Below are 21,047 nucleotides of genomic sequence, written 5' to 3'. Positions count from 1 at the left end.
ACATCCCATAAAATAGATATTTAATTGTGTGTGCTTTTTGTAAGGGAAAAATGGCAATTTGCTACGTTGTTTTTGTATATTACTTACAGAAGATCCTGGATTTTTACAAATGGTTTGCAAATGTTCTAAGTCTCTGATGACAAGGTATTTCTCAGTTTGACAAATTAACTGACAACAAAAGAGAAACAAAATAACACAAAATACCCGGAAAAAAGGAAATACACTCATGTTTATCTTTCAGTATACCAAAACTAAATGCATACCCATTTTATAAAATAACTATAAAATAACCTACTCGGTGAATTTGCTTACTAACAAAAATTAGAAAAAAAGTGCTAGCCAATCTTGACCGGGGACTATGCAGTGAACACGTCACGTTGCAGGGATTGTAGCAGAGGTCCTCTGTGGGGTCTGAACCACCAAACAGGCTGTGCGAAACGCTAGCGTGTTCTCCGCAGGGCAGTTGCTAAAGCAACAGCTGTGCTGCAGCAAACGGGGCTTCAGACTTCACTCTGCTCACTGAGTTTGCGCAGATTCTGAAACGGAGAAGGAAGCAGTAAGCACATGCTGCTGACCAGGTGAAAGAGCCAGCAGGAACGGAAGCAAGCTGTCTAGCCGAGCCGAGAAACACCTCTGAGGCATCGGGTTAGCAGTTTGAGGCTCCACGGCCAGGACCAGAGTGCTGACGTTGAAACCGGCTCCATCACTTCAAACGGTAGAATTCCCTGGGCCTCAGTTTCCTCATAAAAAAAACGTTATTTCTTTATTTCTGTTGGGAGGACATCATGATGAAACAGTTTTATTCTTTCTTACCACATCTCCCAGATGGAGCATTTCCCTTTTGTTTTGTTTTCCCGTTTTATTGAATGTATTGGGCTGACACTGGTTAACAAAATTATACAGGTTTCCAGTGCACAGTTCCACTGCACATCATCTGTACACTGTATTGTGTGCTCACCACCCCAAGTCAAGTCTCCATCCATCACCATTTATCGGCCCTAGACCCTCCTCCACCACCCCACCTCCTTCTCCCCAGCAATCACCACACTGTTACTATTGTTCCTATCCATGAGTTTTTTTTCTCTTTATTTTCCTTTTTTGCTCAATCCCTTCACCCCCACCTGCCCAGTTTCCTCATTTCTAAAAATAAAAAAAATAAAAAAAGGTTAAATAATAGTATCTTCCTCATAACTTCATAGCAAATTTAGTGAATTCATATGGGTGAAGTGCTTAGCATATTCCTGGATCAATGACTGTTAGGATGTCATCTACACTAATAAAAGAGAAATATGCAAATTGACCGTACATCCATGACACCCATCAGCCAATCAGGAGTGAGTATGCAAATTAACCCAACAAAGATGGAAGGTTAATTTGCATACGCAGGCACAGAGCGACTGGGAGGGGCAGGACGCCTGCTATGAGGGGGAGGGCGGGGGTGGAGGGAGCTACAGGAGCGGTGCTCTGCTGGGAGCGAGGACTTGCAGGCTCCCGGGCGGCCGGGATCGAAGCCAGGGCAAGGAAGGCCTATTCTTGCATGAATCTTCATGCAACAGGCCTCTAGTTGTAATAATAATAGTAGTCGTCATGTTATTATTTTGTAAATACATACAGCTCTGATAGAATATAATAGGAATGACTCTGGGAGGCACCAAATTCTAATCTAGGGATGAGAAAAGGCAACATGATTTAAAATCAAGGAAAAATTACAGGAAATCAGAGCTCTAGGAACAGTCCTAAGACTAATCATAAAGCCCAGTATTTGGACAATTCCGTGTGAGTGCTGGGCTTTCTAGATACCATTTCCAAAGACGGCAATATTTGTAGCGAGTCAGGGGCATCAGAGCAGGAGTAAAGCTATGATGCTATATTTAGAGTTTCTGTATTTGACAGAGGTAGATTCAAATGCCCAGAATAGGGTACCCTGCAAGAAAGAAGCATTTATTTTGCAAGCTAGCAGTGTGTACTGAATGGGTGATCACCGAATCCTCTATGCCATGATACTGTTAGAAAATCCAACTTATTAAATAATGTTCATACCTGGCCCAGAAAAGGAATGGGAACATTTCGTTACTTTTAATGGAGTTTTAGATGCCAGAGGAATAATGAGCTAATATTTAGAAATACAAAACCCTTGATTTTACATTCTAATTTTTCTTATAACTGTAGCCGGCCGACTTACTTGTCTCGCTTTATTCGAGTGGATGTCACTTATTGCAGCAGACACTGACTTAAAAAAAACTGGTTTCTCTGAGTCTAGGTTTCCAAAGTACTTCACGGCTTTCACCAAGGAAGCTACAAGAAAGCACAAGTGATGGGAGGTGTACCTAGCAGCAGGGATCGTGTTCAATTGTCGGAGGATCCATGTTAGCCAAGGACTTCCCCTTTCTCACCTGTGCAATGGGCTAATGACACATCCACACTCCTGCTCTTACAGTCCCTGCAAGCCTGAAAGAATTAAAATAGGATACCACAATCAACGCAGGATAGCCAGCAGGAAGGGACAACAAGGGCTTCAGGTGCAAGGACCATTTCCAGCAAAAAGAAGCCATTTTTTATGATCTCAGACCACCAGAGGGCGGTATTGCTGCACAGTTGGGCATACCCCAGCAAGCTTCTACAAGAGCGTGTCTTAGCAAAGAGGAATGCATCAGGGCGTTTTACCTTTTATGCAAATAAATTGGGCTGCTGACATTTTCCACGTCGCTTAATGAAAAATTTTTAAAAATTACTTTTTCTTCCCTGTAAGAATTATATAAAATTGTTCTCAACCTTTGTTTATTGGAAGTTAAGGACCCATTTATAAAAGTGACGAAAACAGCTGACTTCAGTATTTGTACAATTTGTGCATATTCATGGACTCTCCAAATCCCAGCCCTGAATAGTAAGTTGAGAACCTCACTATCCTTGAAACCAAGTTCGATTGCCCTGCTTCCATTTTCAGGACCCATCAAGATAAGAGATCCTAAATGATGTGCTTGCCACACTGTAAGGTCTTGCTTCATTGAAGTCCAGGAAACGCTCAAATAGGAACAGGTATTGAAGGCCCTGACCTTAAATTCACCCAGACCAAAAAAAGCCCAGCAGTGCAAGCAAATCTAGAAGTTTTAGTAACTGTAGGATGGATTTTGTTACATAATAGTGACATATCGTACATATAAAATAGAAAGCAGCAATTCTAAGATTATGCGTGATACATCCAAAAATGCCCCTTGTATTCCTGTAGCAGCAGCCAGGTCTGTGTTAGGAGAACTGCAGACTAGGAGATGTATTGCTCTGAGCATGAACACGCAAACAAACAATGAAACAAATCATGAATACATGAACTGAGACTTGGCCATGGAATACATGGTTCCTGCTTTTAGAAGGTAAAATGATTAAGTCAAGGTGACCTGACCGTGTTTGACTTCTTCTGAAGCTCAGAAAAGCACAAACACAGTGCCGTGGGTGGTTTGTGGATGCTGATAGACATAATCTGCGGTTTGTTGACTTCTCCAGTGTCTTAAGTATAAAAATAAATAGAAATCATTCCATTTCCTTCAACCTCTAACTCCTACGAGAATGTTTCTTATGCTCAAGCAGCTAAGAAAGCAATCCAGGAAATGTTATTAAAAAACGGAAGAGGATGGATGAACCTGGAGAGCATTATGCTGAGCGAAATAAGCCAGTCAGAGAAAGATAAATATCACATGATCTCACTCATTTGTGGAATATAATAAACAACATAAACTGATGAACAGGGACAGATCCAGAAACAGAGAAGCATCGATCAGACTGCCAAACCTCAGAGGGAAGGCAGGGGAGGGTGGGGGCAAGTGGGAGAGATCAACCAAAGGACTTGTATGCATGCATATAAGCCTAACCAATGGACACAGACACTGGGGGGGGGGGGGGGGGGCGGTGAAGGCACGAGCAGGGGGTTGGGGAGCAATGGGGGGATAAGGACACATGTAATACCTTAATCAATAAAGAATTAAAGTAAATAAATAAATAAATAACTATCGGAAGAAATTCATGCTGAAGGGATTCTGTGGCCCTTTCGTGACCTTCTTTCAGATGGCTGCGATGAAGACATATGCTAGTTGCAATGATATTATTTCCATTTTTAAGAAATAACTATTGCCTCAAGGTCTATGTCCTTTGGAGAGAGTGGGTGAGGTGAGAATTGAAACAAGCAGAGGCAAGACCCCAGAGCTGAGAGCCGATGGTGGAAACCCTGTTGCTGAAGGGAAAGGAAGGGCTCAGTCCACACACACCCTGCGTCAATACCTCAACCAGCACGGAGACGCCACAAGAGTCAAAAAAGGCCAAGCCGCTGCAGTCCAGGATTAAGGAGCACGTCCTCTCCTCTGGACAGGGCTGCGCTGCTTCTTCTGCGGGAGGAACACAGACGCGAGTTAGGACCTTTCTTCGAGATTCCTGCCGCTGGGTTTGTTGAAAAGTGGCACAATAACAGCGGCCTCGTGTTTAACGGGACTAATTCCTAACACTTTTTAATCTTTACGTTTTTCAGTTGATTGCTCATTATTTCCAAAATCTTCGTAGTTTTGTTATTCCGAGGTTATTTCAGGTAATTACTGTGTGACTCAGAGAAGAAGATGGGGGAGAGCTTAACTACCAGTGTCATTCCACAGATGGATGGGCGGAAGCTCGGCAGTCCGGGCAATCTTTTTGATAAAAGATCTGGCAAGTTAGTGCCAATGGACTAGAACCGGAGCCCTCAGCCATTCCGCATCGCACTCCTTCCCGCAGCCTCACAGTTTCCTTCTGGGGGGTGGCCGGAGGGAGAGCCCTGATGTGTGTGCCTGGGGCTTACACAGCTTTGGAGTCAGACTTTTAAGGAAAATATTCATTGCGGAAGCTTGTCTGTTGGCCTTGGAAAGGACCAGAAGGAGGGGCCCTGAACATTACGTTTCATTGGGTTCATGGGAAATCTGCCTCTGAAAGCACCTGTTGGGAAAAGTAAAAACTTTTACATAGGAGTTCATGACGTTTTTTCACTGATGTCGTAAGGGCCACACTTTCCTCGTGGGAAATGACATACTTCCAGAACAATGACGGGCCCCATACGGGGTCTCTCTGACAAGGCTCTCCAAGCAGATCTAGTAGGCTAAGATTTCCTCACCGTCAGCGGACAAAGCCGATCAAGTATGTTCCAATGGACTAATTATTAGGAAGTTCTCTTAAAAATGAATTCTTGCCAAAACTGGTTTGGCTCAGTGGATTGAGCATCGGCCTGCGGACTGAAGGGTCCCGGGTTCGATGCCGGTCAAGGGCACGTACCTTGGTTGTGGGCACATCCCCAGTCGGAGGTGTGCAGGAGGCAGCTGATCGATGTTTCTCTCTCATCGATGTTTCTAGCTCTCTATCCCTCTCCCTTCCTCTCTGTAAAATATCAATAAAATATATTTTTTTAAAAAAATGAATTCTTAATTGGAATCACTTGCCACTTAAAATGCCCATGGTTTTTCTCCTTATGGTAGCCACAGCAAAGTGGGAATATGGTAGAATCTCAATTAGCATTGAAAGGAAGTATTAGGGAAATGGTGTATTTTTAAAAACTGCTGCTTAGAGGAAAATAGAGGCAAGCAGAAAATAAAAATAAATTCTGAACACATTCTGAATGTGTATAATAGTAACTGATAGGAGAAGGTTAAGTGTTACAAAGTGGTTTTAATACATTGAAAATTGCTATTCAGGCATAGGATTTGTTCCCAAGTTTCACCTTTAGATCTACATTAATAGTTACAAATTGAAAAATAACAGCATATACTATGTTATTTTTTTTTTCAAATGTAATGAATGGTACAAATGTGAGGAAGGTCCTATTTCTTCTAGGACAGTGGTCGGCAAACTCATTAGTCAACAAAGCCAAATATCAACAGTACGATTGACATTTCTTTTGAGAGCCAAATTTTTTAAACTTAAACTTCTTCTAACACCACTTCTTCAAAATAGATTCGCCCAGGCCGTGGTATTTTGTGGAAGAGCCACACTCAAGGGGCCAAAGAGCCGCATGGGGCTCGCGAGCCGCAGTTTGCCGACCATGGTTCTAGGAGTTTATCCATGAGTGGCAAAGATAAGTAACATGATTTAAAATGAAAAAAAAAAAAAAAGACGGGGATTTACAAGAAAAAAGTCTCTTTGGCGTGATTAAGAAGACTGCATGCGAAAGTAGTCTTGAAGGATATATACACTTTCAAAAGGTAGAAATGATATGGAGATCTAAGCATTGCAATCATACAGACAGCTTTAACTGAACACTGATGACAGTTTGAGATGTAAAACTCCTCCTGCTCTCATTCAGCCAACATTTATTGAGTACCTCTTCATGCCATGCTTCTCCCTTCCCCAATGAAATCAATAAAAATATATTTAAATAAATAAATAAATGGCAAGTTAGAACCTTAAACAAAATGGGAAGTAACCACAATATAGCTGATCCACTGACCGCTCACCAACAATCACTATCATGCACTATTTGCCGAATTAAACAGAGGACCTACCTCTATTATGCAAGGGCTTTTATTATATTCTCAAATATAACCTGTCCCTGCTCATTATCAGAGATAACAGGGAATACAGATCACAGGAAAAAGAAAAATACTATGCCAAGCAAAGATAAACATTTGTATTTATCCATTTTATCTCCTAGTCTCATCACACACACACACACACACACACACACATGCACATCGGTGCTACATTAATTAGTTTATAGATACTATATTCCACTTTGTTTAGAGTTACAGTAAAATAATTACTTGATCAATATTAAATAAGTTGCACATTACTTAATCTGGGACATATATTTCCTTGCATATTTTTATGATTCATAAGTATATTTTTATTTAATTTGGAAAAATTTTACTGAATTTTCAGAGCATAAAAATATCTACAAATTAAATATTAGTTAAGCATTCTTAGAAAAGCTTAATATTCATATGCTATATATATATATAATATATGTAATAGATATTTTCTTACCAAGTTAGATATAAAAATAGTTTTAGTAAGACTAATCATATTTGCAATTTTCCATGGAGTTCAATATTTGAAGGGTTCCTATGCACATACTTTTCAACACATCTGTTTTAGAAATAAAATGTATAGGAGGTATTTAAAGGCAGTAGAGGATTGAAGTCAACTCAGAGCAACTGTTTTGACATCTTTTTAATATGTCAATTATGTCCATATTTCTTCAGCTACATGTTTAATAATAGCATGTTGGTAACTTGAAATTAGCCATAGTAGAATTATTTATATCCCGGATATTGGCAAATGCTACACATCAGTTCTTCTCCAGCACCCCACACTATATCCTCTGCACCAAGACTTGTTAAAGATTTACCAGCACATTACTGCTTAACGTGGATACTCTAGTTAAACATTAAGAAAATAATCAGTAATTTTAAAAAACAAATGGCCTTGATTATATAAATGACTTACTCTACTGACATCTTTAGCAACGGTTCTTAAAATGACATGATGACACAATTTGTTACCAAAATTAGTTGTTATTTTTATTCATCTACTTACATAGTTCTGTTCTTAACAAAAGATGTGTCTTTTACAATACAGTACGTATTTCAAAATAAGCTACAACCTAAAATTCATAGTCTGAAAATTTATGTAGAAAAGTTGTTAGAGAAGGACGGAGCAGGGAAAGGCGGAGAAGAACAGAAGGAGAAAGTGGGAGGAAGGAGGAAGAGGAGATACAGAATGGAGGGGAAGGAAGATGGGGAGGAGAGAAAAAGGAGTAGGACAGAGGAGGGAGGCAGAGAGAGGAGAAGGGGAAGAAGATATCATTCTAGGGTCTATATTCAAGTCAGAACACTTTATTTTTAAAAAAACAAAACCTGACTCACCAATGCAATTGCCATTGGACAGAGAATTGAGCAATGAGTTTTGTTCACACTGAAATGGAAACAAATATAAAGAATAAGGACATTTCAAAAATTTATTTCTGTCCCTGAAAAAAAGTACATCATTCTTTTCTCCATAACAAAACACGAGTCTTCAATATGTATTTTCCATAGTCTATTTATTTCAGAATGGCAAATACAACAAACTGAAATAATAAAATGATAATTAGCTCTAAGTATAAGTTTGTCCAGTAGATAATTTATGTTATCAACTCAGACTGTCTTGTTTATAATATTTTATGCAAGACTAAGTTTTTTTTTTATTTTTGACTGGGAATTAAATATTTTTATGTGTTCTCCTGTAGCATATCCAATCAGAAGTAACCTCATTAACACAGCATTCTTTGAGAGAGAGTCATTAACCATATATTTCATATTATACAAAAGTTAAATGTTCATCAGAAGATCCATGGAAATGTCTGAGAAACATTTCTGATTTATGGAAATTCTAAAGAAAGAAAATGACTCCATTTTATAATTAAACTTAACACTGATTATAACTGATGCCCTAAAGCAGTGGTTCTCAACCTTTCTAATGCCGCGACCCTTTAATACAGCCCCTCATGTGGTGGTGACCCCCAACCATAAAATGATTTTCGTTGCTACTTCATAACTGTAATTTTGCTACTGTTAATGAATCGTAATGTAAATATCTGTGTTTTCCGATGGTCTTAGGCTCTACAGCAGTGGTTCTCAACCTGTGGGTCGTGACAGATATTTACATTACGATTCATAACAGTAGCAAAATTACAGTTATGAAGTAGCAACGGAAATAATTTTATGGTTGGGGGTCACCACAACATGAGGAACTGTATTAAAGGGTCGCGGCATTAGAAAGGTTGAGAACCACTGCCCTAAAGAGATAGATTGCTAGCCGCTTCTTAAAAAAATGTATTACTAATTATTGTTATTACTGTTAATGATGACAATTGATATTTCTTGAGTACTTACTATATTCCAAGGACTTTACATTAATCATTTGAAGTTACTAGTCTCATTTTTATAAAAAATTGAAAATTTTCTAAATTTTGGAACGTTTAAAAATAACCAAAGTCACAAAGCGAAACCTGAGCTCATGCCTTTACATCCTGACACGCATGCTACAAACTGCTAAATTATACTCTCTCTGCCATGAAATGAGTTTTCATCTTACAGGCGGACTACAGAAGACCTCATGATCTTCCCTTCCAGATACTCAGTGGTGCAGCTTATAGATTTTACGTCTGGTTCGGACAAGTATCAAATAATTTCCACCAGGTTATTTTACATTGTGGGGCTGGTGATGATTAAGTTAGCCCAATAAAAGGGACCAGCTAATGAAAGACATTCATGACTGTTTCCTTTGATAGGTCTTAACAGTACCCTGTCTGAAATCTTCCATGTCAAAATATTCTGAATAATTTATGTAAACACTCCAGCCACAAAGAGGCAAATAGTGACTCCACACTCCTGAAGGATAGGCTGCACTTAGAGACTTGTTTCCAACGGGTACAGTATGGCAACGGGGGAAAGAGAGTACAGCTTTAGAGTGGAGAAGCCTGACAAGTACTACCTCACCCAGGTGTCAAGGTCAGTCAACATCAATATTATAACTCATGTTGGTAGTATGTACCCTTGATATAATGTCATAAATATGACCCTTCACCTCCATAGTTTTTCTTCCCAAACTTATATTCCCAGTCTTACAGTCAGAAGAATACCAGATAAATCCAACAGAGGGAAATTCTACAAAATACGTGACCAGTTCTACCCAAAACCATCAAAGTCATCGAAAAGAGTCTATGAAACTGTCACATTCAAGAGGAACCAAAGAAGACAGGACACCTAAATATAATGTGATATTCTGGATGGAATCCTGGAACAGAAAAAAAGTACATTAGGTAAAACTAATAAAACCTGAATAAAGCATGGACTTTAATGATAATAATGTATCCATATTGGTTGCTTGATTGCAACAAATATGCCACACTAATGAAAGATAGAGGACTCTGTGTGGTGTAGTGTACATAGAAACTATACTAATTTAAGCGATTTTATTGATTCTTCTCAAGATTATAGTACCTAGTACACATGTCCATTAGATATACTATTCTGAATGAAAGTATATATAAGTTAATAAATGAATGAGTAAACAAATCACCAAATAACAAATGAGAGATTACCCAAGAGCTAACTGTAAGAACCAAATAAAAATCATAATACAATAGAATGTTTTGCTGAGGTAGAGGTCTCTGTACACATTTATAATGTATTATATTGATGTGATACATTTTTTAGTATGGTGATATAAGGTTATTATGACATTATCATCATGAAACAGTTGATCCTACCTTGCTGATATCATCAAGTGGCTGGTTGCTGGCATGTTCTTTTTGGATTATATTCATTAGATCAGCATGAAACTTCTTTGCATTCAGAAAAACAAGTGGGTTGTTTATTGAGATAATTTTCACCTGCTGCTGGGTTTCCTTTTTGGAGAAGAAATGGATTCGATTCAGAGTCCTGAATACCATAAAAAAGGATAACTCTATCCAATGAATCTCAATCTTACAAGGCCAAATGTCGCTCAGCCATGGAAGCAATCCCTTAGCTCACATTTTCATTATTAAAATGTATTTGGAGAACTTAATAGACTACCATGTTTCTTAGGAAGAATATGTGCATTCTCTTCACCAAGAAACATTAATAACCATGAGATGAGTCTGAAGCGTTTAGAAAATGACTCTTATCCTTACCTACTGGGTTTGGGGGATGCAACAGCCTAGAATATCCAAAGAGTACCAGGAAGATTTATCCTTCCAAAAGGGTCGTCTCTACTCAATCTAAAAATCAAAACTTCATTTACTTCACCATGAGTATTTTAAAAACAAAAATAGGTCCTAAAGGCTCAAACTGGCAGTCATTTACCTCATGATGACATAGCTTTCCTCTGGCTGGCATATTACCCTGCAGGTGCCTGATAGTCCTAACTGAGAGAAGGAAATCTAGAGGTTACATCGGAAATCTAGGCCCGGGACTGCCAGGGTGTAGGTAAGGCACACAGAAAAAGAGAAGGAAAAGTGTCAATATGCAAAGTATCTACTGTGGCCATTTGCCTAGGTCTCCCTGGCAGCAGCTGATGGGTATGCAACGAAAACTGTCTTCTCCATGACCTTTCAACAGGGGTCAGACCAAGGAATTGAGAGGATGGTATTTTCTATGAAATGATAACTCCTTACCAATTAAATAAAGCATTACTCCTCCCTGCTTTAGTATTTACATAGAAGAGACACAGAAAATAGTGAAGAACCCACGCAGAGAAAGACAAATAAGAGAAAATATTAAGTATGTGAAGTTGGATAATTCATTTAACCTTTCTCAGTTCCCTCATATTAATAATTGGGTAAATATTTAAACTAGATTATCTCAGAAAGTTCCTTTAGCTGTACAACTAACTATACTCTAGAAAGTGAAGAGATTTGCTACAAATAACTCAATTAAAAAAAAAAAGCCTTAAGTTACCAAACCAACTTCTAATCAAGGGTAAATTTCTTACAAACCAAAAATAAAACCATTCTTGAGTCTGTCATAGTTAGTTATCACAAACCTCCACATGGTGTGATTAGATCTACCCACTAATCACACCACATGATTGTACTAATGTATTAAGTTAACATTATTAAAAAACAGGTATTTGTTAAAGAATAAAGATTCAAATTGTACCAGAAAATAAATTCTCAATGTGGTTGTATTTATTGAGTGGGAAGAGATCTCCCAAGTTGAGTGTTTCATATAAAAAAAGTATGGAAGAATACATGAATGGAAGAAAGGAATGACTAACTGCCACCAAGCTAACTCTGTTAGCTTACTAGTAATCCTGGCCTGGTAGCTCAGTTGGTTAGAACATCATCCTGATATACCAAGGTTGCAGGTTCAATCCCAGTCAGGGCACATACAAGCATCAACCAATGAATCTACAATTAAGTGGAACAACAACGGAGAAAAAGGAACCCTCGTGCTCTGCTGGTGGGAATGCAGACTGGTGCAGCCACTGTGGAGAACGGTATGGAGTTTCCTCAAAAAACTAAAAATGGAACTCTCATTTGACCCAGTGATCCCACTTCTAGGAATATATCTCAAGAAACTAGAAACACCAATCAGAAAGGATATATGCACTCCTATGTTCATAGCAGCACAATTCACCATAGCTAAGATTTGGAAACAGCCTAAGTGCCCATCAGCAGATGAGTGGATTAAAAAACTGTGGTACAACTACCCAATGGAATACTACGCTGCGGTAAAAAAGAAGGAATTCTTACCATTTGCAACAGCATAGATGGAACTGGAGACCATTATGCCAAGCGAAATAAGCCAGTCAGAGAAAGATAAAATATCACATGATCTCATTCATTTATGGAATATAATGAACAACATAAACTGATGAACAAAAACAGATCCAGAGACAGAGAGGCATTGATCAGACTGCCAAACCTCAGAGGGAAGGTAAGGAAGGGTGGGGGTAAGAGGGAGAGATCAACCAAAGGACTTGTATGTATGCATATAAGCCTAACCAATGGACACAGACATCAGAGGGGTGAGGGCATGAGTGGGGGGGGGCAAAAGGGGGATAAGGACACATATGTAATACCTTAATCAATCAAGAAATTAAAAAAATAAAAATAAAAAATAAGTAAGTGGAACAACAAATCTGTTCCTCTCCTTCTCCCCCTCCCCCTCCCTCTCCCTTTCACTCCGTCTCTCTCCCCTTCCTCACTTCCCCTCTCTCTCCAAAATCAATCAATAAAAAAATATATATATTTGTTAAAAACTTAAAATTCTATTCAAGAATTTTAAGTTTGAAACTCCAATTCTGTTTCAAAGTTAAGAATGATAAGGCTAATGTATGTAACTGTATGTGTGGGGTAGATACATAGCGAATCTTAGGGGCCCAAGAGTCAGTCTGCACAAATTCCTATGTAAAATGTAAAAGAAAAAAACAGCAAAGAGATAGGAAAGAAAAGAAAGGCAGCGTTGGTGGGAAGGCTGATACTGGGGCACTCTCAAAGGCTCTGAACTCCAATAGTTCTCTGAGAAGCAAGTCTCTTCACAGTTATTGACAAGAGGTCATTCCCCTGGGTGTCCCAGAAGGACTCCTGGTGCTACTTCGCACTCCCAGTCTACTAAGAAACACCCTGACAGTGGCCCTGCTGGTGGAAGGCCACTTCTCTCTGTGCTGAGGGTAACCATGAGGTGCTGGAACAAGAAAATGTGAAAAATAAAGAAGAAAAGGTTAACCAAACATTTACAAAACAGGTTCAAAGGGAGGCCAGTTTGCAAAAAGTTCAAGGCAACATTTTTTCCCCTCACTTTAAACTTGTTTTGGCCAGTCCTCAGAATAAAAATCCTAGAACAAAAACACAATTGGCCTGATAGGGCAAAACAAATAAGTTGTTTTTTAAGTGTGCACTGTGCAAGAAATGAATTCTATTGGCATTCCATAATCATTGGAATAAATTACTATCTGCTAATAATACAATCTCATTGTGTGTGTGTTAAAAAAACAACAACTAAAAACAATTACAAGATCTGACTTCGCCTTATTTCCTTTCCTATTCCCTCTCTTCCTTCATCATTTAGTTTGGAATGGCCTATTGGTTTAGTTTGACTGTTTTATGGAACTGAGCAATGGAAAAGAGGTTTCCAAATGCCTGAATTAATCTGGACTATGATTATACTGGGACTGTAGTTCTATTGTCTTATATGAATGCTAATATAAGTTTTTTGTTGTAGATGTTCTGTTGATTTGCTGCTTGTCAACTGCCATATATATAGTAATCACTAGTTCATACTAATTAAAATACATTTATAATGTTAAATGACATAATTTATCTGTTTTTAATGATATTTTAAAGCTATCCAAATCACAAAAATTGTTAATAATTGCACAAAGTAGAAAAAAAACTAAACTTACACCATCCATTTCTGTTTTCACTTTAAATTCCATTTCTTTCATGTTTTTTATATTCAGTGTCTTTGCTCTAGAATTAAGGCAGATGGAAAACAAGATGTCATTTCCTAATTACTGCACTAACCATGAAGAAGTAAAAATGATGTTTTAATCATAGGAATATACCTAAAATGGTTTAGATGCTATATCTCATTTGTTAATAAGACACTGGTAAATGTGTATTTTTCTAAAATCCTCAGGAATAACAACTTTATTATATACCATATGTAGATAAAAACTTTTCTTTTTGTCTCCAATTCTCCAATAGAAAATAAAACATGAATTGTAGCACTATATAGTCCAAAGAAATAAAAGTAACTTGTAACACCATATACTATGGCTGCTGTGTCATAATAAACAGAACATTTAAATAAGATCTTACCTTGGGAAGCGACCAATCACCATAGCTATGGTACAAACAACACCAAACAGTAGCCCCACATTGGCAGCAAAACATATTGTAAAGACGTATGTACTGACCCATATGCCCTAGAAAGAGAAAAGATGCGGGTCCTTGGATGTTCTCAGGATGGATAAATTCCTCACAATTTTATTCTACAATATTCCAGTAACCACATCTCTCAGGAAGAAAATATTATTTAAGATGTCATAAACAGAAGCCCAGGAATACAGAAACAAATCCTGGCCCCATCATACTCTCAGGAGCAGTGGTGGGTAAAAGGCACATGCTTTTATTTCTACATACCACCAATGCTTAATTCAATCCCCCACCAACACTTTATTGAAGATCTGTAAATTATGGGTTGATGTGTGTGGTTTAAAAGCATGCCATATTGTTTGGTCATTCCCAACAATATTCTGCTTTCTAGGATTGCTATAAAAAGAACTAATTTATTTTCCCACACGACTCAAACCCTAATGTTAAAATGACTGAATCTAACATCATGATCAAAGCCACTTTTAGATCAACCACTCCAATGACCGTTATTATTTTATTTGCAAGGGGCCACTTTTTGTGAAATTGTGAAAGCTAAAGCATCAGGGCCAATTTGGCTCTTGAATAGCATGTTAAACATTTATGTTAGTATAAGCCACACTTTTCCACTGTTTAGTATAATTTAATCTCTTCCTGGCAATATCCTATTAAAATAATGATCCTCTCAATGTAACCCATTTAAAACCCAATTCATGATTCAATTTATTGTATTTAGAATGAATATGGTCACTATTAAGATTTTGACCTTATATTAATGTGGTTTGCATAACTTAGCAATTAATGATTTCTCATACATGTTAAACTTGTCATATTTTTATTAGTGTGTACTTCATGAACTTCACTGGCAAAATTAATCCATAACAGAAATTAAGAATCCCCAATCCACTCAAGTTAGTTTGAAATTCTTTAAAAGTTCTAAAACAACACATCAATCAAAATTTGACAAGATCCTATGCCTATGTTTTATAAAGACATTGCACATTTTAATGCATTTATTGGTATTTTAAAAGAAATTACTGGTAGTTTGTAAAGTGTACAAGTCTCAAGTGACTAAAACTACTTTCTGCAAATGAAACTATTAAAATTTATTTTTCACATGTGTCTAAGGCAAAGATGAAAATGTGGGTTAAATATCTACTAACCCAATCGATTTTATCCACATTCCAATATTTTTTTAAATCCCGAAACTGTATGAGCATTCCTTTCAGTCCCACGACAATAATACTTGCAAGAACACACTACAAGTAAGAAATAGGGTAATGAAAAGGCAAGATAAGTATTTTAATCAACATTTAAAAGAATCAAAGTATTTTCATTTCTTTCTTTGTTAGAGTAACTTACTAGAAAAAAAGCAATCATCATTTAGAAGACTAATGTAGCATTCAATTTGTTTAGAACTACCCAGTTATTGCACGTCAAGAATATAATATCAATTCTAGAAAATAACAAGGTAAAACATGTCATTCTAAAAAATTAGAAAGAAGGAAAAAGAAAAGTAATGAATGATAAGGGTAAATGTTATAATGCTGATTGTCTTCAACTTTATAATAATTATTCACCACCATTTGTTTAAAAATTGTTTGTTGCCAAGTTAAATATTGATATCATGTATTTCTTAAATTTTTTAGTGTTATTGGTTTGAGAGAGAGAAACATCGATTTATTGTTTCATTTATTTATGCATGGATTGCTTGATTCTGGTATGTGACCTGACTGGGGATTAAACCCGTAAACCTTGGCATACTGGAATGATGCTCTAACCAACTGAGCTCCCCACATAGCTGTGTATTTCTTTATAATTGCCTTGAGTATCAATTTATCGGGTTTCACTGAAAGATATAACTGTGTTGAAGTGTGAACTTGATTACTGAAAGATCTTCCGGTGGAAGTTACATAATCTCATGATATGAATGAGAACAAGGGAGGACTGACACTGTCCCTGGTTCTCTGAAGACAGAATCTTACTTACATAACTTTGGTACCCCAGGCTTATGAAAGGCAAGATAAACCACTGGGACTAGAATTCTGAGTCCCTTTGTTTTTTTCTGTTTGTTTTGTTTCTAGATATATTTTTATTGATTTCAGAGAGGGAGAGAGGGAGAGAGATCAATGATGAGAGAGAATCACTGATTGGCTATCTCCTGCACGCCCCACACTGAGGAACGAGCTCACAACCCGGGCATGTGCCCTGACTGGGAATCAAACCACGACCTCCTGGTTCATAGGTCCACGCTCCACCACTGAGCCACGCCAGCTGGGCTCTGCGTCACCTTGTATAAGGGTGTGTCAAAGGTGGTAAGATGTATTTTGTACCCTACTTTCTTCCCCAAACACATTTCCTAATAGTACAAGTTAGGATAAAATTCTTCCTAACTCTATTTCTTATAACAAATATGGCCTAATTACACTCTCCAAATGAGCACAGAATAAATCCAATTCCATAATGGCATTTTTATACAAGAGCCTAATGATCAGAAAACTCCTGTTCCTCCCCCATTAATGTGGTCTTTTTCCACCTCTCCTCCATTCCACCATTACTTATGTCACATGAATGACCTGGGGATCATTAATGATTGTTGAAGTAAGTCATTTAAGAAATTTAAAAATATATTTTTATTGGTTTCAGAGATGAAAGGAGAGGGAGAAATAGAAACATCAATGATGAAAGAGAATCATGGCTCGGCTACCTCCTGCTTGCCCCCTACTGGGGATCAAGCCTGCAACCCGGGCATGTGCCCTTGACTGGAATTGAACCTGGGACCCTTCAGTCCGCAGGCCGATGCTCTATCCACGGAGCCAAACCAGCTAGGGCAGTCATTTAAGAAATGTTAATATGCAATGCTTCTCATTAAAAGTAAACTTAAAAAGCAGATTATGGGAGAGCACACTGTACCATTGGCAGCCAGTTAAGCAAAGGTCCTATGGCATAAATGACTGTCAGGACGAAAATGCAAGATATGAGACAAGCCACCTGTAAAACACAAGACAGATAAAAAAGAAAACCTTGAGCTTTCTAATAATTCCAAAGCAATAAGGGGGGGGGCATAAAATTCTTAGTTCATCTTGATTAGAAAAAACAATACGCTGGCACATGATTATTAAATTACGTAGATTATTATCTCTGTTTTGCAGCTGAAGGAACCCGAACGTGACATCTGACAAACTGGTGCAATCTAATTAAGTCAGTGATGACAGAAAAGCAATTCTATGAAAAGGAAAAAAAAAAGGCTTTCAGTACACATTACAACAATGGCTTTTTTTGTTTAATAGTGAAAACAACATTTCAATGAAAGGTCCTTCAGCCTGTTTGGTTTAACTCCCCGCCTCACTTCCCAGGGAGTTATCTGGGTAATACTGGAACATGCAGCTGAAGGCTTTTCTGTGCTGCTGATACATTTTCACTGAAGCATTTACTCTCTTCTTTGGAGTCCTTTGTTAGAAAGGGCTCCAGTATGAATCAGTTATATAGGGTTACGGTAGGACTCTCTGCAATGAAACAGATGCATTTTATTAATCCTGAAAAGTCACTAGTATCATCTAATCAATTCAACCTGCTGACCAAAGGAAGTTCACATAACTTGACTCTTAGCTGTGCTCCACCTAATGTAGAACCTGGTTTCACACAAGCAAATGTTCATAACTTAATAGAAACTTTTGGCCAAACTGGCAGCCTACCAGAAAAAAAGAGGGCTCACAGGACCACAGAGATGCCCAGAATACCATTATGGAAAAATCACAGGGAATCAGGTTCTATTAGAATAGCTAACACTAAAAATAAATATATAAATACTCAAGTAGTCAATCAATACTAAGGGCCGGCGAGGATTCAGAACAACTGGCGTTCTCAAACATTGCTAAGAAAACATTTTGGTAGTTTCTTATGAAGCTACATATACACTTACCGTATATCCCAAAACTGTTTAACAGAGATAAAAATGCACGCTCATGCAAATACCTATATGTAAATACTTATAAAAGCTTTATTCACAAACACCAAAAACCGTAAATAACTGAAATGTCCACCAGTTGGTGAATAGATAAACAAGTTGTGGAATATCCGTACAATAGAATACTACTTAGCAATAGAAAAGAACAGACTATTGATATACTAGTATGCAACATTCTAGATGAAACTCAAAATAATTAAACTAAGGAAAAGAAGCTAGCCACAAGTTCCTTCCTTATTTAGTAGAACGTATCTCCAGTACTCCCCAGCATATAAAGAGGAAAGAAATCTTTCTGTGGGAAATAAGTCATTAGGTAATAAAAAATTGCCCATAAAAGAAGTTATAACAAACTGTCACTAAACTAATCATTTAGGTTAGGAGTAATCGCTGATTTTACATTACAAACATTTATTAATATATATATATATATATATATATATATATACACATATATATACATATATATACATATATATATATACACATATTTTTATTGATTTCAGAGAGGAAAGGAGAGGGAGAGAGAGATGGAAATATCCATGATGAGAGAGAATCATCAATCCACTGCTTCCTGCACGCCCCCCCCCCCCCCCCCAGCAGGGATTGAGCCCAAAACTCAGGCATGTGTCCTGACCAGGAATCGAACTGTGACCTCCTGGTTCATAGGTCAATGCTCAACCACTGAGCAACACCGGCTGGGCTTTGATAAAAAATTTTTTAAACACAAATTATTTTAGTGGAATGCTGTCATTCCACTAAACCAGAAAGAGCTAGGCGTCAGAGAGCAAATCACAGAATTTATTCAGATACCTTCATAAGTGACTCATTATATCACTGCTTATATGGAAAAATAAAAGGACCACAACTGCCAAGGTTTATTTCATGATGAAAGACAATGGCATGCACCCATTGGTGGGATCTTCACTCATACACTTATAATGTACCTGAAAATAAAACACTTCTTCTTAGTTACAGATATGAACTTGGGGAAGGTAGTCTACACTCTGGGAAAGGCTCTGAAACAAGGAGATTTAACTAAGGTCCTAAAACTGAGGAATTAGAAGGTATATGGACCATGAACTAAATTGGGATCCATCAAGCTAAATATTTTTAAGGTTCCAAAAATATCTTATAGTGTAGTAAAGATGATATAGAAAATACAACTTAACTAAATAATCCTATTTCAAAACAGTAAACTATAACTACCTTTGGGCTTTTCTCTAAATAACATTTAACTTATTTTTTATTTACATGATGCTTTGTATGTACATCAACAATAACATTCTTACTAAACTACAATTTCGGTCTCATTGTTAAAATAACTCAGGAGTTAAAAGGACCTTACTTACAAAAGTGACAAATGATGGGTGAAACATACTATTTGTTTACCTTACATGGGAAGTCATAAAATAAAATAGGTCAGATAAACCAACGGCGAATGTCAGCTTCTTTACTGCACTTGCCTCGTCATTGTTGATGCCCGAGGACAAAAGACAAGTGCATCTAATTGGACAAGAAATTTTTATCAGTTCTGCCTCATGTATCTACTCCTCAGGCATGAAAATCAATAATATAAGAGTTTCTGCCCTCTATGTCCTCAAAATACTGCATTCGTTGTCTCCATAAATAAGAGATCCAGATGCTAAACTTTAGATTTTTTAAAAAATTTGTGAGATCATGCAGACCAAGCCATCACTTCAGAGATGGACAACTCAGCAAATGCCAAAAAAAAAAAGGTAGATTAAGATGAGATATTTTCAGTGCTATAATAAACTTCCAGATTCTGTAATAATCCCATTTAGTTGTATTTTCAAGTTTTACTGCCTTTTTGAGTACCCTTTAAATTTGCACATAAAGTGCTGCTTTCTTATACATCTCTGATCAACTAAGAGAAAAAATTTAAAAGCAAGTTGCAGCCAGAACAAGAAAGATAAACTTGCAACTTTTTTTAAAACTCAGAAAAAAACAACTAAGCACCCCCTTACTTATATGTTTTAACTAGTAAAATGTTCACACCCTTAATTACCCATAGGACAAACATTTTCTAGGTATTTTACTTTTCTTCAACTCTTACCATTTCATACTTAGGAATAGAGTGAAGAAATGTAAATGAAATCATGATAATCAAGCTGCTAAATTTCTAAAATCAAGCGGGTTGAGGGGTGAGAAAATGATTCTATTATTTTTTTTAAAACAAAATTCACATTTTATTTACATTGAAATAAACTATATAAAATGGACTTTCTTCACGAAAAATAGCAGCAATATTTTCTGTGTTATTCCTAGATGACTACAAAACACGTGTTTGTAGGACTCCCAGGCTTTGATTATAAATCAGGAGAAGGCAGTAGGTACAGTATAGTCATGGAAAAAGACAGAACGGAACAAATCCGTTGTCAGTATCCACGGCCTCTGATCCTGTGTTGACAGTGAAACAGAGTGTTTGCCAGAAACCTGCTAAAAAGCTTATGAAGATAGAGGTTCCACAAAGGAATGTAAACAGCAGCATCCAGATGGGAGCAATGACAGGTTCTTCCATTCAGTCTTTAACTGTAACTTGTTTCTTTCAGGTCACTGAATAAAGACAAAATCTACACTGAAATCCTTGTTTGGCAAGCTCGCCTGTTTCTTTCACTGTCTGGTTATTCCCTTACCTGTCCATTACTGATTTTTAATAGCATACTTAAAACTCCTGCTGGTCTTTACACATCTTTCTCCTGCCACTTGCTCCCC

The 21,047-nt window shown here is 37.3% G+C and overlaps 1 protein-coding gene across 1 annotated transcript in view; it reads right to left on the bottom strand.

Annotated features, from left to right (window-relative positions):
• Positions 1 to 202: 202 nt before the first annotated feature.
• The window catches only part of SLC26A7 (solute carrier family 26 member 7), a gene marked incomplete at its 5' end in the record, with an annotated part of 44,680 nt that continues 23,835 nt past the window's right edge, over positions 203 to 21,047 (bottom strand). Inside the window, 10 exons of the mRNA XM_080646564.1 lie at positions 203 to 536; positions 2,183 to 2,295; positions 2,394 to 2,448; positions 4,270 to 4,373; positions 7,869 to 7,917; positions 10,256 to 10,393; positions 13,876 to 13,942; positions 14,294 to 14,400; positions 15,511 to 15,606; positions 17,261 to 17,338. Coding sequence (XP_080502690.1) covers positions 501 to 536; positions 2,183 to 2,295; positions 2,394 to 2,448; positions 4,270 to 4,373; positions 7,869 to 7,917; positions 10,256 to 10,393; positions 13,876 to 13,942; positions 14,294 to 14,400; positions 15,511 to 15,606; positions 17,261 to 17,338 — 843 coding nt within the window. The 3' untranslated portion in view covers positions 203 to 500. The remainder of the gene's footprint in view (positions 537 to 2,182; positions 2,296 to 2,393; positions 2,449 to 4,269; positions 4,374 to 7,868; positions 7,918 to 10,255; positions 10,394 to 13,875; positions 13,943 to 14,293; positions 14,401 to 15,510; positions 15,607 to 17,260; positions 17,339 to 21,047) is intronic.

The sequence above is a fragment of the Plecotus auritus genome, assembly GCF_963455305.1.
Source record: "Plecotus auritus genome assembly, chromosome: 11".
NCBI lineage: Eukaryota > Metazoa > Chordata > Mammalia > Chiroptera > Vespertilionidae > Plecotus > Plecotus auritus.
Note: the sequence above shows the minus strand (reverse complement) of the source record. Positions and strands in the feature narration are given on the sequence as shown.